The following is a 15,639-nucleotide window of genomic DNA, read 5'->3' as shown; positions in this document are numbered from 1 at the left end:
ATTTCCAAAATTAGCATGATAACTATGCTCATTCCTGGCAATTTCCATAGATTCAGCTATCAAGCCTTCTAATGGCTGTTGAAATAATTTCTATAGCACCAAAGAGATGGGTCTTTTGCAATACCGAATTTGGTATTGCCCAAAGGTTCACGGTGCATTGTCAAAGTAGCCTTAATCTGAACCAAGTCTAAACACCACTGGAGCGAAAAGAGACCTATTTACTAGTTCAGCTATCCAGTCATAACTGCTAGTGAAACTCATTTACAATTCAGACACCAGTGTACCTTAGTAGATAAATAATCCAGAAAAAGAACAAACAGGAAACACTGGATGTTCATCTACAATGCATCAAAAGTACTTTAAAGGCCACCAACTAACTACTAGAACACCCCATACAATAAGGGTAAAGCGAAACTCTTGGTGTGAGGAACAACTCAAGCTCTTCTGAGTCTGTGTTCAGTTTTTCATGGCTCAAGAATACATTTTCATCCAGAGTGCAATGCTCTCTGGTACTGACCAGATTTTTATTTGTTTAAAATCCTCCTCTCTCCTTTCCTTACCCTTCCCTGCATCTGTTACTAACATAGAAAATGATGGTCTGATTTAGATTGTAAATCTTCAGGTTGTGGGCTGTCTTTTCAATCCCTGTAAAGCACCATACAAAATTACAGCATTATCTCTACTTGAACTTCAAGAATAAAGTTCCTTTCTACTGGTTTTTCCCCCACTTTTTTCTGTTTTCCACAGCTTAATAGCAATAATGACCTCAAGGTCGGCTATACTTCTTAAGTCAATAATAAAAAAAGCTTGGATTTTGCACAGCATAAGGATTCACTTGGGATATTAACTAAGGTTTTTCTCTTATCCAAATGTTCCATCATTTTTAAATAAGAAGCCTGACATTACCTAAAGGATGGATGAAACAGTTTAAAAGGATTTAGGCATAAAAGGGAAGCTATGGTTTTCCAGTTGTGAACAATTATTTTCAAACTAAATGTCATGGTGTAACTTGCAAAGTATTATTTTGTTATTTCTTTTCTAGCTAGAAGCAAATTCTCCTCAGATGCGTGACTTCGTATCTTAATCATCAAGGTAAATTACAAACTACTTTTCACCATAATACATAAAGTAAAACTGACAAGAGATTATTGATCAGATGGGAAAAATGAATTATGTTTTGAGGTAAAGCGAAATTGTTGCTAATAATCCTAGAAGATCCTGCACCCAGATCAGGATTAAGATAGCTGGCAAGATCTGAGGTCGGGGAAACCTCAGTTTGGCCTTTCAGTTGAGCAAGTGACTATCCCATTGGTCTCCTTTTCAACCCAGCAAACCACATCATCCTTGCCACAGCAACTCAGACCACTGCCATTACTGGTTCACAATTCAGCCTTCTTCACTAGGAAGCCCATTAGTAAGCATAAGTGCAAGATGATGATACATTTTCAGGTAGACAGGTCTTTACAGATGGGTGAAATGGGCATAGAAAGGGTAAAGAGGGACTTGTAACTAACCTCTCCATCTCATGGAGATGTTAAGATTCATAAAAAGAACAGGGTTATTTAAATACTGTGTGTTATGCAACTAAACTGAAAAAGACTAAAGCTTAAGAAAAAATAGACCAACTAACAAAGCAAGATGTTGCTGAAAGAAACACAAAAAGGTAACACGCATTTTGCCACTATTTGAGTAGGATATTTTTAGACTACCACTAATCGCTAGAAATAACACAGTATTAAAAGTTTTGCGAATCAGACCCTTTCAAAATCTTAGGCAGAAGCCTGCATTAATGGGTTTTTCTCATTTTACTAGACAGCTTCATTCTTTCATTGTGAAAGTTACCTTTTCATATGAAAATTAAATGTAACGGGTGCTTTTCGTAGTTCTTCAGCACTGAAACTATCACATGGATATTCAGACCCAAACCTGAAGAGCTCCGCGTAAGCTCGAAAGCTTCTCTTTCTCACCAGCAGAAGATGGTCCAATGAAAGATATTACCTCGTCCACCTTTTCTTTCATGGACATTCGAAGTCATTTAGATGACATTTACTCTAAAGAAAAAGTAAGTACTTCACAACTACAGTAACAGTATAGTGAATTAACAATTAACTTATTTAAAAAAAAAAAAGAGAGAGAGAGATACTTCCATTTAAGAATGTTATTTGGAACTCAAACTCCAAAGGTTTATTTTCAACTCTTGAACCTAAGCTAGGAAACCTTTTTATTGCAGAGAAAACAAAAGATAAGGTTCTGCCAGGCAGCTCTGGAAATTTATACAGCTTTTATTACAAAGCCAGGTAAGAGTGCTCTGTGGCTTTCCTCCCAATTTCTCAGTCTACATCTAGAAGGCCGACTCTTTGTGCAACTCAAAGATAATTCAGTCTCTGAGGCAGCTTACAATGTATCTTAATTATCAGATTGTTTTGTGCTGCAGAATGCGCTCCACGGGGCACTAAACCATTCAGTGTTTTTCAGCTAAAAAGGCAAAAATAGTTCCAGAAGGAAGTATGCACACTACAATTAAACTATCAGGTAGGGACGTATTAAAGTAGTTACCTGTTTAAGATAGCAAGTGCCTTTTCCCCCCCGGCCCCCCATAAGATCTTAGTGTTTTTGCCAAGTATATCCAGAAATAATACCACCAAATACTCAAATGAAGCCACCTCTGAGGTAGTAGCCAAGTGGGAAACGAAACAGCACATTGAACAACAGTGGAGAAGGGAAATGTTACTCAAAGACATTAGGGAAAACTCCTACTTTTACAGAGATCAGGTCTCATCAGAAAAATCTGCACACAAAATGCATACACAACCTCAGTAGGTTAACACTCAGCCAACCCTTCAGAGAGTCTAACCTGTGATCACAAAGAGTCCAGGAGTTCCAAAATCTGATGCTTAGACCATTTCCTTATCTTCATATCTTGGATTCCTTACACCAATTATTTAAAAAAAGATATTTTGTTTCAAGAAAAAGGTAGTTCGGTAACAAGAATAGTTACCTACCACAGGATTTACAAAACCAATGGGTCAAAAACAGCAGGACTCAAGTTGCCCTTCTCTAGCAATTCTATTTTAAACTAATAGCCTTTTATTACTGATGATGCATACTATTCTGAAGAGCTTCTAAATTCTGATTTCTAAATTATTCCTCTAAGACACTGTCAGGCAGATTCAGGCCCCAAAAGATCAACTTGGTTAAGACAAGGTTTTAAAGAACCCAAGATGAATACAAATATTTTTAAAGATTTCAATTATTGTGCTCCTGCACAAGAACCAGAAAGTGAAACTGACTTGAAATAGAAGTGATTAGCCCATTTTCATGGTGAAAGCTATGAATGAGTTAAAAAGGCATAAAAACTGTAATCTATAATAAGTAAATGGCCTACACTGTGAAAAATTATAATGTTTTTAGTGTTCAGTTGTCATAATCTATGGTGTTAAAAAATCAAAATCTTTTCCTGAGTTATCTGACAGTGTACTTCTAGATTACACTAATATTTAATATGATCAGCCACTCAGCATAGAATTTCCTCAATTTATATTTTTAACTTTCAGACCATCACTGATGACTCTTTTCTTTATCCATGTGTTTCTCTAGCAGATATCTTTCTCTCTTCCATTTTAATCTCTAGTAACAACATGCTGACAACATAAAATCTAACATTATGAAGTTGCTATCACTTACAGACTGATTGTATGCTGCTGAATAGCGAGGACTCTTCTCGCATTCACCAAATCAATTACAAGCAAATGCTTTTGCATTTACTCTTTTTTTTCCTGGTTTCAGAGTAGCAGCTGTGTTAGTCTGTATTCGCAAAAAGAAAAGGAGTACTTGTGGCACCTTAGAGACTAACAAATTTATTTGAGCATAAGCTTTTGTGAGCTACGATGAAGTGAGCTGTAGCTCACGAACGCTTATACTCAAATCTGTTAGTCTCTAAGGTGCCACAAGTACTCCTTTTCTTTTTTTTCTTTTTTTTTTTTCTGTTCTTTGGTTTTGTTTTGTTTTTTAAACAGAGTAATTTCTCATTTATGAAGCACCTGCTTTCTTAGATCTTGTCAATGCTAAAGCCTTCCAAACAATTTGTCTAGCTGGTAGTATGCAACACTGGAGGAACTGTGTAGGTGCTAGGCAACTGCATCAAGAGTCCTAAGGTAAATGTACCCTTAATGCAAAAGAAGTTACTCAAAGCTTATCGTAGTTTGAGCATCCATTCACCTCAGAGCACCAAGCATTTGGCGCAAAGGCTACACAAACACACATGTGGTTCCTATCATCTAATTCATTCCTCTAAAACCTAGAGTTGTAGAGAAGTAGAACTCCAAGGAGGAGGGAGAGGAAGGTAGTGATTGTGTATATACAAAGGCAATACACAAACTCCAGTTGCAGGCTAGATACCTCTCTTCTCTGAGAACAGCCTTTGTGCATTTCCACTTGTGGCAGTTTAGTTAGGAGTCCTCAAGCCACTTATTTGGGTGTGGTACTGCTGCTTTTTAAAAAAAGGCTGCCCTCCCAAAAGAAGCAGCAGGTCTAGAAGCTAAGTTGTCAAAAATGTTGAGTAGTACCATGTGAGTTTATGAACACCAGGTAATAGCTCTACCGATTTACAGACAGGAAACATTATGAAACCATGAATTAACATGGTTAATTAACATGGTTAACACACAGCCTTAAACCATATGAGAGAAAGTCCCAGGACCCTCAGTGACTGTCACCCTATACGATGTTTAAATGTTGTACCGAGACATGTTATCAAAGCAGGTTAGGTTATATATTCTCCCCACCCTGATGTCCAAAGGCTACAGAAAGTCTAGACCCCTTCTTAAGTGTTTTCATCCTTTGCACATGAAAACTAAAATTCCCCTTAACCTTCTGGGCAAGGAGTTTCATTTCCCTGAATGAGAAAAAGGTCTCCTGCAGAATAGCAGGAGATGGTAGTTTAAAGTCAAGTGAAACTCAGATTCCAGTTTGGGAATAAGCATGAGACAAGGATACAGGTGTCACCTTTGTCCCTGTGAAATGCACTGAAAGGGCAGTGAACCAGTTGCTCCCTCTTCTTGCAGATGTGATAGTGATTAAAAAGGCTGGCTTTATTGACAGGTGAGATAAAAAGAAGTCTCAAAGACTGAGTTGATCAACTTTGACTGATGGGAATATATTCATTTTATTTACTTCAGTCATTCCACTGTCAAATGGAAGGTAGTATGCTCAGATGCATCTTGACTGAAGGCAAGAACAAAATGGAACATTAAATGTACAAAGTTCTCAAAGTTAGTTGATCAAGAAATAGATCACATCAGTAAGATTGTTATCCATTCCAAAAGCTCATTGCCGTTTTTAAAAAAGGCATTTTAACTAACATCTTCGTGGACTAAGGATTTTTTTAAGCTTCTGAAGAACATCAGGTGAGATTATGTCAATCAAAGTCCTATGATGCAAGCAGCAACAAGTAATAATTACAGATTAGGATAGAGGACAAAATAAAGAGGTCTGGGTGACCACTTGAAAATAGAAAGCCTTCTGTTAGACCCCCAGGAGAAAGTGTGTACTATTGTCTAGATTCTAGGAAAGGTAACCAGTATGACCAGAACCCTGTTTTGTCTGACTGACAGCTAGTGAAATTAGTGGGGGGGGGGGAAGGGCAAGAAGCCCTTTTCGCTAGTCTAACTGGAACCGGTTATAACTTGTCTTGATCTGAAGCAAAATCAAAGGCACTGGTCTGTGCACCAAGCCACAATGCAATCTCCTGATGTATAATGTCATTTCTTCAATAGGTCCACCGCAGTCTGTTGTAGAGAATATTTCTGCGGGTCCTACAATCTGCAACTTAGATTGTGAGCACATTTCCTTTGCCAGCCAAATGGAAGGCCATGTGATGCACCCAATAAGCCAGGCTCCAGTCCCACAGGCAATTATTTTCCAACAGAGTGGTTAGAGTACCTCTTTGCCTGTTATAAATCAATGCTGTTGTGTTGTCCACCAGTACTTCGACCATGCAAGGCTTGCTCAATGGCCAAGTATTTTAGATGGTTCTTAGTTTCAGAACAGTTACAAGGAGCTTGGCTTCCCATGTATGTATCACAGCGCACCATAAGATTCCGACAGTGAACCCCCCAGAGCAGATAAGATGCATCACAGATTACAACCACAGAGGGAATTCCCCTCTGCTCCTACCAACTGAAGAAGCTGGGCATTAAACACCCATTCCCTATCTTCACTAGCCATTCCATTAGTGCTGCTACCAATGAAGCTGCAATGGTGGGAAATTTGAAGATAGATATCAGTTTATATGCAGCCTAGATGTCTCACTGGGACATGTGGTAACCTAAAAACAATGTATTCATATTCCAGCTCTAGAAATGTAGATAAACTGTAGGTTAATTTTACATTTTAATACCACAATCATCTCATGAACCTTGTTACCCTTGAGTCCCTTTTATTCCGGGGGGAGGGTTGGGGGGGAGGGACAGCTCAGTGGTTTGAGCATTGGCCTGCTAAACCAAGGATTGTGAGTTCAATCTTTGAGGGGGCCATTTAGGCATCTGGGGCAACTATGGGGGATTAGTCCTGCTTTGAGCAGGGGGTTGGACTGGATGACCTCCTGAGGCCCCTTCCAACCCTGATACTCTATGAAGACAGCAGCATTTCACCCTACAGATGGGTAGGGAAGGGACACTTTCCTTTGCTCTCCAATAGTAAAAAAAGAGAGAGAAAAACAGAACATTCCGGTAGATCCCATCTCAGACGACGAGAATAAAAATCCTACACCATACCCTTGGACATCTTGGAAAATACCCAAGCTGGATAGCTAACTTTTACTTACTTATTTCTAAAAATACTTTAATTAGGATCATTTTTCAGAGCTTTTCAATAGCCCAAATTTCTCAGGATTTGTCTCTAACTATATCAGTAGCTATTTTTAATTGCACAAGTTTTTGGAAGGCTGTGCCATTTTTTGTGACTACGGATTCTTTGTCCACAAACAATGAAACAGACAATCTATCAACAACTGCTCATCTCTCCAAACAGTGCACTCATTGACCACACTGTGATGCCATTGCAATTCCTCAGACCCCATCTTAAGAAAAACATGCAAGACATTTATCTTTGTTTTAAAGTTATCTATGTCTATGCCTCCCCAAGTACACTGAAAACAAACTGGGCCTTCCTCCCTAAATAACATTACACAGATCCATGACTAGTCACTGAAATTTCTACTGAGAGAGTTAAGTTACCTGACTGAATATTCAAAGTGTATGGAAGCTGTCAATAGTCATGGACTTAGCATGCTTTGGCTCTCTTTTTTTTAAAATAAGTATTTACAGTAACAGATTTGCCTTCTATTGTCACGACTTCCCAACATATTAATAAATTTAAGCGCATCCTATTATTTTCCACAAGTTAATCAGTATGCACTAACAGTTATAAAGAAACAGATTTATGAAGGAATTAAAATAGATTGGATAACAATGGATGCCATCTACCCATTTCTCTCCTGCTGAGTCCGTACCACACAGACTGCTTTAGTACTACATACAGCATACAGTAGTAACAATGAAATTATTTTATTTGTATGTGTTTAGTATATGGGACAAGCACACATATGGGTTTTTACAGTTTCGTATTTTGTCCAATTCTCAGGGGTCCCCCGTGGACTCCCAAGATTTTAGCAGCATAAGAGAAATCTTAAAATAATCTCACAGCGTCTTTGTTCAGAAGTGGAAAGCCTTTGGACGAGGAAAGGACAAAACTTCCATTTCTCATCTGGATTTTATCACAACCAATTTAAAGTTTGGGAGACTCAAGGGAGGCAATATGTAAAAGACAAGCATGAATGCATGATGGATCCACCACCTATGAGAGCTCTGGGGGAAAACACTAGTCCTTGATATGATAAATGATAATTCAAACTTTCTGCTCATGGTTTATGCTGCTGTCAAAACCACTTTCTTGATGGAATATCAAAGAGCCTTATACACAGTTTGAGATACAGCGTTCCTTATATTAGCAGGACTGTCTCTCACTTGACCTAGATCCTGCACTGAACTGCACACAAACAGTACTTCTAAAGAACCCTACTGACTTCAAAGGAACACTATGTGGGCAAAAGAGTCCACCAATACAGAGACAAGAGCAGGATCAAGGCTTATGGGTTTGCACCTTGCACAGTTGGTCCTCTGGACGCTACCAGATTATAAATAAGAATTATTACAGTTTAACAGTATTAGTAAAAACAGGAGACAGTCTTAAAGAAAATACTGAAGATAGTGATTTATACCAGTGGTGGGCAACCTGCGACCCATCAGGGTAATCCACTGGCAGGCCACGAGACAGTTTGTTTACACTGATCGTCCGCGGGCATGGCCGCCTGCAACTCCCAGTGGTCGCAGTTCGCCGTTCCCAGCCAATCGGAGCTGTGGGAAGCAGCAGCCAGCCCGCGCTGCTTCCCGCCACTCCCACTGGCCGGGAACGGCGAACCGTGACCACTGGGAGTTGCAGGCTGCCGGGCCTGCGGATGATCAGCGTAAACAAACTGTCTCACGCCGCACCACCAGATTACCCTGATGGACTACGTGCGGCCCCATGGGCCGCAGGTTGCCCACCACTGATTTATACACATTCAGTCACAGATTAATTCACAGGTAGCACTCTAAATCGAGGAGCAAACACACCCCTCAGCCTCACATTCTGACCACCACACGGCTGAGAAGCCATTAGGCAGCCTGCCTTTAATTGTATTCTTGGGGGGAGAAAAAAAATGTAAGTTTTAATTACCAAATATCCAGGCTCAGGAACAGACTTTTCCCTTTTTCTGCTCAATATTTAACAAGGTACTAGAAGGAATGAAACTCCTGCCATTCATAATTTTGTTATTTCGAAATAACCCTTATTTTGCCAGTCTGACAGAACCAAACGCATGCACTGTGTTTTCCTCTGAAGAAAATAGCATTGGGCACATTTTAACAACTGCAAGTACTGTTTCTATAAAAGTACTTTAACAGCATTCTGAGCAATAACTATTTTTGAAAACTATTTAATCAAAGTAAATTTTATGTGGAGCAACATACTGTTGAAAGAGATGTGTAAGCTAAATGTAATCTAAAGGTGACGTAAAAGAAAACATTTTATCACTGTTTAATAGCTGAATAAAAATTTTGTAAGGTTGCATACAACCACACACAGAAATAAACTTCAGTAGACTATTTTTTTTTAAATCTGTGTGTTTATAATTTATTATCGCAGCTTGCTGTTCAATATCTCCAGAAATAGCACTGTATTGGTACACAATATCTAGAGGAGGATAGCCTTAAAAAAATAATGTTTTGATAAATAGACTGTTTTGCACGTACAATAACTCACTGGTTAAATAAACAAAATAATTGTTTGGCAAAACTTCAATTTATAACAAAAGATACTAGAACAATGTTTCTAGTCTCTAAAAGAATTACTGCATTCAAAACTCACTGTAGAGGAAGATTAGATTCAGTTCACCATAAACTGAGTGCACATCAGTAAGTTCAATATTAAAAAGTTAATATAGAAAGTTTAATTTCCAATAGGAAATCTTGCGTTCACAAACTTACTTTTAAAACTGACTGTCTTTGAAGGTACTGCACAATTTAATTTTAAAGGTTAAGAACTCAAATTATGATTATTACATGTTTTATAAATATGTAAAGTTTCCACACACAACTTAACCAAGTGACTGATTTCCAAACAGCTAAAATCAAACACTTCCTGTTGCATTGCATATTCAGTCTGTTCCAGAATGTAAGCAGGTTACATTTGTGATTCTTCCTCCTTTCCCCCATTTAAATACCAGAAGTTATAAAAGGACTTAATATATTCTTACCAGAAGTTAAACAGATTTCAAAATCCTGAAAATTTAAATCTAAACTGAAAGCCAGTTCTGATACATTCACTCCTTTTTCATAACATTTAGGGTATATTGCTCAGTTTTATGCCTCTTTACCCATCTGGGATAGCTTCCCTAAGTAAATGCAATGCTCAAATCTTTAAAAATGCTTTTCACAATAAAAATATGTATATTTCACATACATCTAAGGTACCCCTTCAATCAACCCACAATTTTTCAGACACTGCAGGATCAATCACTATATATTACTCTGAGTTATGGCAAGGAAAGAACTAAGCAGCCATATGTTTCTAAGCCTCTGAATTTCATCAGTCTTGTGTATATCAAACAGGTGCACTGCCTAGAACCGTCTATGTCCTATTTCTATTACATCACCAAGAGATGCCTACAGCTCCTCAATAACAAGTACCATAAAAATGACCATAAATGCAATGCATTTAGCACAGAATATTATTCTCCCTTTTGTCCTTAGGCTTGGAAATCAAATCTTGAGAAAGGCAGATGACAGGGAGTAGTTAGTTCATTGTTTTAGAACCCTGCTAGCGGTCAGTATTCATCATACAATAAGTATGCTTTCACTTCTCTATTCTGTCTTAATACCCTCCAGAAGGGATCCAAAAAAGATTATGAAAACAATGTATATCATAAGCATATAAGCCACTTCTACCCACCTATCTAAATAAGTGTGTGTGCCCTCCCACCTTGGACAACAGCAAGCAAATGTGGGATGGAAGAGAGAGATATGTGAAAACTGCACTCCCCATCCTGGACAGCAGCAAGTAATGGGGCTAATATATATGTGAAAACTATGAAGTAACAGGTAGTGCCGTGAAAGGAAAAGCAAGGCAGCCCCTATCACATCAAGATGCAGAATTTCCTAATGACATTTTATAGTGTAGATGGGGGAGCTGAGAAGCGACAAGCAAAGGAGATGCTGACTGCTGTAAGAGAACAGTGGCCTTGCAGCATCAGCAGCTGTCTAGACCCTTTGCACCTCAACACACAGCTACTCTGTGCGTGATCCAAACCAGCAACACCTGCACAGAAGAGTAAAGGGTACTGAATGTTTCTGCTAAAACTGACATGTAAGTGCAGGAAGATGCAGGAAACATACTACACCAGGAGGGTCTTACAACAGCTGCCACTCAGCTCTTTGTAAAAAGGAAGAATAAGCAGAAGCCATGGTACAAGAGCTGCTGTATCTGAGGTCTATAACGCTGGTGTCAGGAATGCCAAGGCACTTTGGGCCACTTACCCCGACACACACGGACAGCTCCAGAAAGAGAGATTTACATGGGTCCCTCCCTTCAACCAGGGACCAGCCCCCCTCCCCCGGGGCAGGGGGTTACGCCCCCCGGCCCCCCGCGCCAGCCCCCCTCCCCCGGGGCAGGGGGTTACGCCCCCCGGCCCCCCGCGCCAGCCCCCCTCCCCCGGGGCAGGGGGTTACGCCCCCCGGCCCCCCGCGCCAGCCCCCCTCCCCCGGGGCAGGGGGTTACGCCCCCCGGCCCCCCGCGCCAGCCCCCCTCCCCCGGGGCAGGGGGTTACGCCCCCCGGCCCCCCGCGCCAGCCCCCCCCCCCGGGGCAGGGGGTTACGCCCCCCGGCCCCCCGCGCCAGCCCCCCCCCGGGGTATCTTCTACATCCGTCCTCTCCTCCGTCCCCCCCACCCAACCGCTCCGCCTCTCCACCCACCGCCTGCCCTGCCCCCCATCCCTCCAAGACCCCTCCCAGCGCCCCCCGCCACTCACCCCTGCGCAGGGCCTCGTCGTAGCTGAGGAAGCCGATGCGGGACTCCTTGGCGCCCATGGTGCGCTCAGTCCATGGCCCCCGCAGCCCGGCCGGCTGGGAGCCCGGGATGCGCCGCTAGCGACTCCCGAGCAGCAGGAGGAGGAGGAGGGGGCCGCCCGTCGTCTCCGCCACCGCCTCCATGCCGAGTCACGTGGGCTCCCCCGCCTGCCCCCCTCCCGGGTCACGTGCCGGGGGAGTGTTGTGGTTCCGCCGCGGGCGCCGCCCCTAACGGACACGGCGCGCTGAAGCCACGCAGGGGACTCCCCGGGGGCGGGGCTGGGACGACCTCTGTCACGTGGGGCATAGAGCGCCCCGGTTGCGCGCGGGGCGTCGGGCGGGGAGGGGCCGGTTGGGGCCTCGCTGGGCCGTGCGGGAAGGGGACACGTTGGGGGAGGGAGGGGCCACACGGGATGGGGATGGGGCCGCAGTGGAGAGAGGAGCTACACTGCCTGGGGGCGGGGGGGGGGGGGCAAGGGATCTGGGGAGGGGCCTTAGTGAGGGGAGGGGACCCTGGATGAGGCGGGGCCGCGCTGAGGGGAGGGGACCCTGGATGAGGCGGGGCCGCGCTGAGGGGAGGGGACCCTGGATGGGGAGGGGATACTCTGAAGGGAAGGGGACCACGGGGGGGATGGGGTGGGAGAGTTGTTCCAGACATACCTGGTGGTAGCGGGTGTGCCACCATTAACGAAGGGACGTGAATTTCCCCCCTGAAATTCTCGGCTCCCTGATCCCCTGACAAGTATCAGAGCTTCTTTGCTAGGGAGGTTTCAGAGCAGCAGCCGTGTTAGTCTGTATTCGCAAAAAGAACAGGAGGACTTGGGGCACCTTAGGGGCTCACCAATTTATTTGACCATAAGCGTTCCTGAGCTGCAGCTCACTTCATCCGGTGAAGTGAGCTGTAGCTCACGAAAGCTCATGCTCAGATAAATTGGTGAGCCCCTAAGGTGCCCCAAGTCCTCCTGTTCTTTTTGCTAGGGAGTGCGCTCGTAGTTCAATACCAGGGGAAGCCAGGGGTGGGAAGGAAACACTATAAACTGGAGTAGACAAGCATCTTCAAACACCCCCAAACTCAGAGGGAAAATTGGATATGGATCTAAACTTTGTGGCTTGTTGCCATTTACAATGAATGTCACTTTTATGTGCTTTTTCAATCTAAGAAGTGTATCCAGTTCAACCAATGCTGCTGCTATCACATGGCAGGAGCAAATTTCTGGTCCCTTAGAAAGGGGTGCATTTAAAGTGCATGAGGCAGAATAAATGGCTTCCTTATAGGGCTCATGATTAAAAACACCCTTTACTGCCAGTTGCATTTTTTGGAGGGGGGTGCGGGGGGGAGATATTTGTTTTAGAACTCTCCTTTTTTCTAAAGATTTTGAATGGACATTTCTAAGGTAAGAAAAAGTCTTTTTTTTTTTTTCCTTTTTTTAATCTAGCCAACTCAGATAAGACTACGTTTGAAAGTATTAGGCCTAGAAACATACATACTCTGGGTCACTTCCAACTAGAAAATGTAGAAAACTGGTTTCTGTGAGCAATACAGTCCAAGTATGTTCATATAGGACACATAGCCTGTGGGAGAAGGTGGGAGTTGCAGCATCATCACAGTGTCATCTGACTACTTAGCCCAATACTTGGAGTTTCCTTTTGAGTACTCTCCTTACCATATCAAATAGATCTAAGGGAAGATGAAAAGCCAATTAGATAGAAGCTATTTTATTATTATTAATACTGTGTGGCGGATGCTTTTTAAAACAAATTTCACTCCAGTGAAATTCAGAGGTGATCTGCAAGTTACTTGCAATAAAGTTAGTTTAAAAAGGCCAAACGCATCCCTTATGTAACTACTGAAGCTAATGAAATTACACCAGGCCTGAATTTGGCCCAAGGAATCGAATTTCTTGTTTGTGGTATCCATCTTCTGTCTCTAGTCTTGCAATTAGATTTGGGGCAGGGACCATCACTGTTACATGTATGCACAAGGGGCCTAAGGTACTACCACAAGACAAACAACAATAGTGATTGATCATAAAAAAGTATGTGTTAAATTGTGGAAAGTCTACTTTAACTCACACCTTCTTGCATGTGCCTGCTAGTTGCTTTTCATGCAACATACCGGTCTTTCATACCCTCAGTGTGAAAAATGCAGCATTTTAGACTCAACTCTTACATTCATTTATGCTCACACCATTTTACATGTGCCCTCTAAAGAGGGGCCACAGTCCCTCCCTTGAACTGCTTCTAGTCTACATTAAAAAGAAAAGGAGGACTTGTGGCACCTTAGAGACTAACCGATTTATTAGAGCATAAGCTTTCGTGAGCTACAGCTCACTTCTGAGGAAGTGAGCTGTAGCTCACGAAAGCTTATGCTCTAATAAATCGGTTAGTCTCTAAGGTGCCACAAGTCCTCCTTTTCTTTTTGCGAATACAGACTAACACGGCTGCTACTCTGAAACTAGTCTACATTAAGACATTCATTTTTAAAATTCAAGTCAAAGTGTTTGCACAATGGGCAATCCCAGATTTAACAATAAAAGAAAAAGTTCCAGATTGGAAAAACAAACTGAGGCTTTGTGATTGGTAGGTCTATGTCCACATTAAATTAACTGTTCTCATAGGCACCAAAGCAGGTTAATGCAGATAAGATTTTAAACACTAATGTAGGATTTGATCCACCATTTCATTTCTAATGAAGCCTGGTCTTGGAGAGCAAACTTATATAGTTCCCTTCCACTAACATTTTATATCTAACTAAAATTAAATTGAGACACAGTAAGTTTAGATCTATATTAGATTAATTCAATGTATCTGTTCATCTAGGAACATGCCACCCATCCATAATGACGACAACTGTAAAAGACCCCTATTCTTTTGACTGATTTGATTTATTGTATTTATGCTTCGTTACACACAATGCTTGGTCTCATTTCATTATTCACTGACTATTTAGCACCTATTTTCTCTTAAAAGGACTTGGCATAATTATAAAATACCTGTGTGAAGAGTAGTGTGTGATAACTGCTGCATATGTGATACAGGGTGTGGGATACATGTTTCCTACATAGCTATCTTCAATCACCTCGGTCACCCAGTAGCATTTCTGCCACCCTTTGAGCAGGCTGCTTGTTAGGCCCCCCCAGGCTGATGAACATCACAATAGTCTGATCAACAGCGCCATGGTGATAGGGTTGCAGTAAGAAGACAATGAAAGGAATTTAGATTTGGGCATCTGGTGAAGACATTTGATCTTCAAAATTTATTTGAATTAAAAACAAGCTGATGAGGTGGAGGCCCAGATGAAATAAGGGAGTAAGGGAGTGCACCAGAGTGAGACGTGTGGCAGCATGAGAACATCTGTTGCAAGACCCAAAAAGAACTGTTCAGTAAGGGTGGAATCAAGTAAATCTGTGTCTGTTTAAGTGACGTAGGTGTACAAGAAGTCAAGGAAGGAGTGTGGTCTAATAGAATAAACGCAGGACTCAGAAATATGAGTTCTAAGCCCAACTCTGTCACAAGTCACTGTAACTCTGTGCCTCAGTTTCCCATCTTTAAATTGGAGATACTAGCCCCTGTTTTCCTCATGGGATGTTTTTAGCATTAATTGTTGCTTGTAAAGTACTTAGCATTTACATAGCACTGTACATTTGCAAAGTTTCATTATCTTAGGATTTAGTGCAGCCCTGCAGGTATGGATGAGGCTTGAAGAAAACATGGGTGTCATTTAGGACTTGTATATAACACCAGATAAGTAAATATGGTGCTTCCAAAGAGAATACATCAGTCCCGCCCCTGGAGCCTTCGACATAGATAGATGCAGAAGAGCAGTAAAGTGAACAAAAGCTAAAGTAAGCATTGTTATGGATGTTGCATTGGAAAAGGTGGTTAAACAGATAAATTCCTACAAAAGAGACAAAGCAGTGTTTTCACAGAATGAATAGAGGAGGAATTTTCAAGATATTGCCAGGACTCAGGGAACATG

The 15,639-nt window shown here is 41.9% G+C and overlaps 1 protein-coding gene across 4 annotated transcripts in view; it reads right to left on the bottom strand.

Annotated features, from left to right (window-relative positions):
- USP32 (ubiquitin specific peptidase 32) overlaps positions 1-11,814 on the bottom strand; it is a 153,092-nt gene extending 141,278 nt beyond the window's left edge. For all 4 annotated transcript variants that reach the window (XM_084650999.1, XM_084651000.1, XM_084651001.1 and 1 more), the window contains exon 1: positions 11,624-11,814. In XM_084650999.1, the coding sequence (XP_084507125.1) occupies positions 11,624-11,681 (58 nt within the window). In that variant the 5' untranslated portion in view covers positions 11,682-11,814. The remainder of the gene's footprint in view (positions 1-11,623) is intronic.
- Between the last annotated feature and the right edge of the window lie 3,825 nt (positions 11,815-15,639).

This window comes from Lepidochelys olivacea (assembly GCF_965140295.1).
Source record: "Lepidochelys olivacea isolate rLepOli2 genome assembly, chromosome: 17".
Classification (NCBI taxonomy): Eukaryota; Metazoa; Chordata; order Testudines; family Cheloniidae; genus Lepidochelys; species Lepidochelys olivacea.
This window is presented reverse-complemented; position numbering and strand designations above follow the sequence as displayed.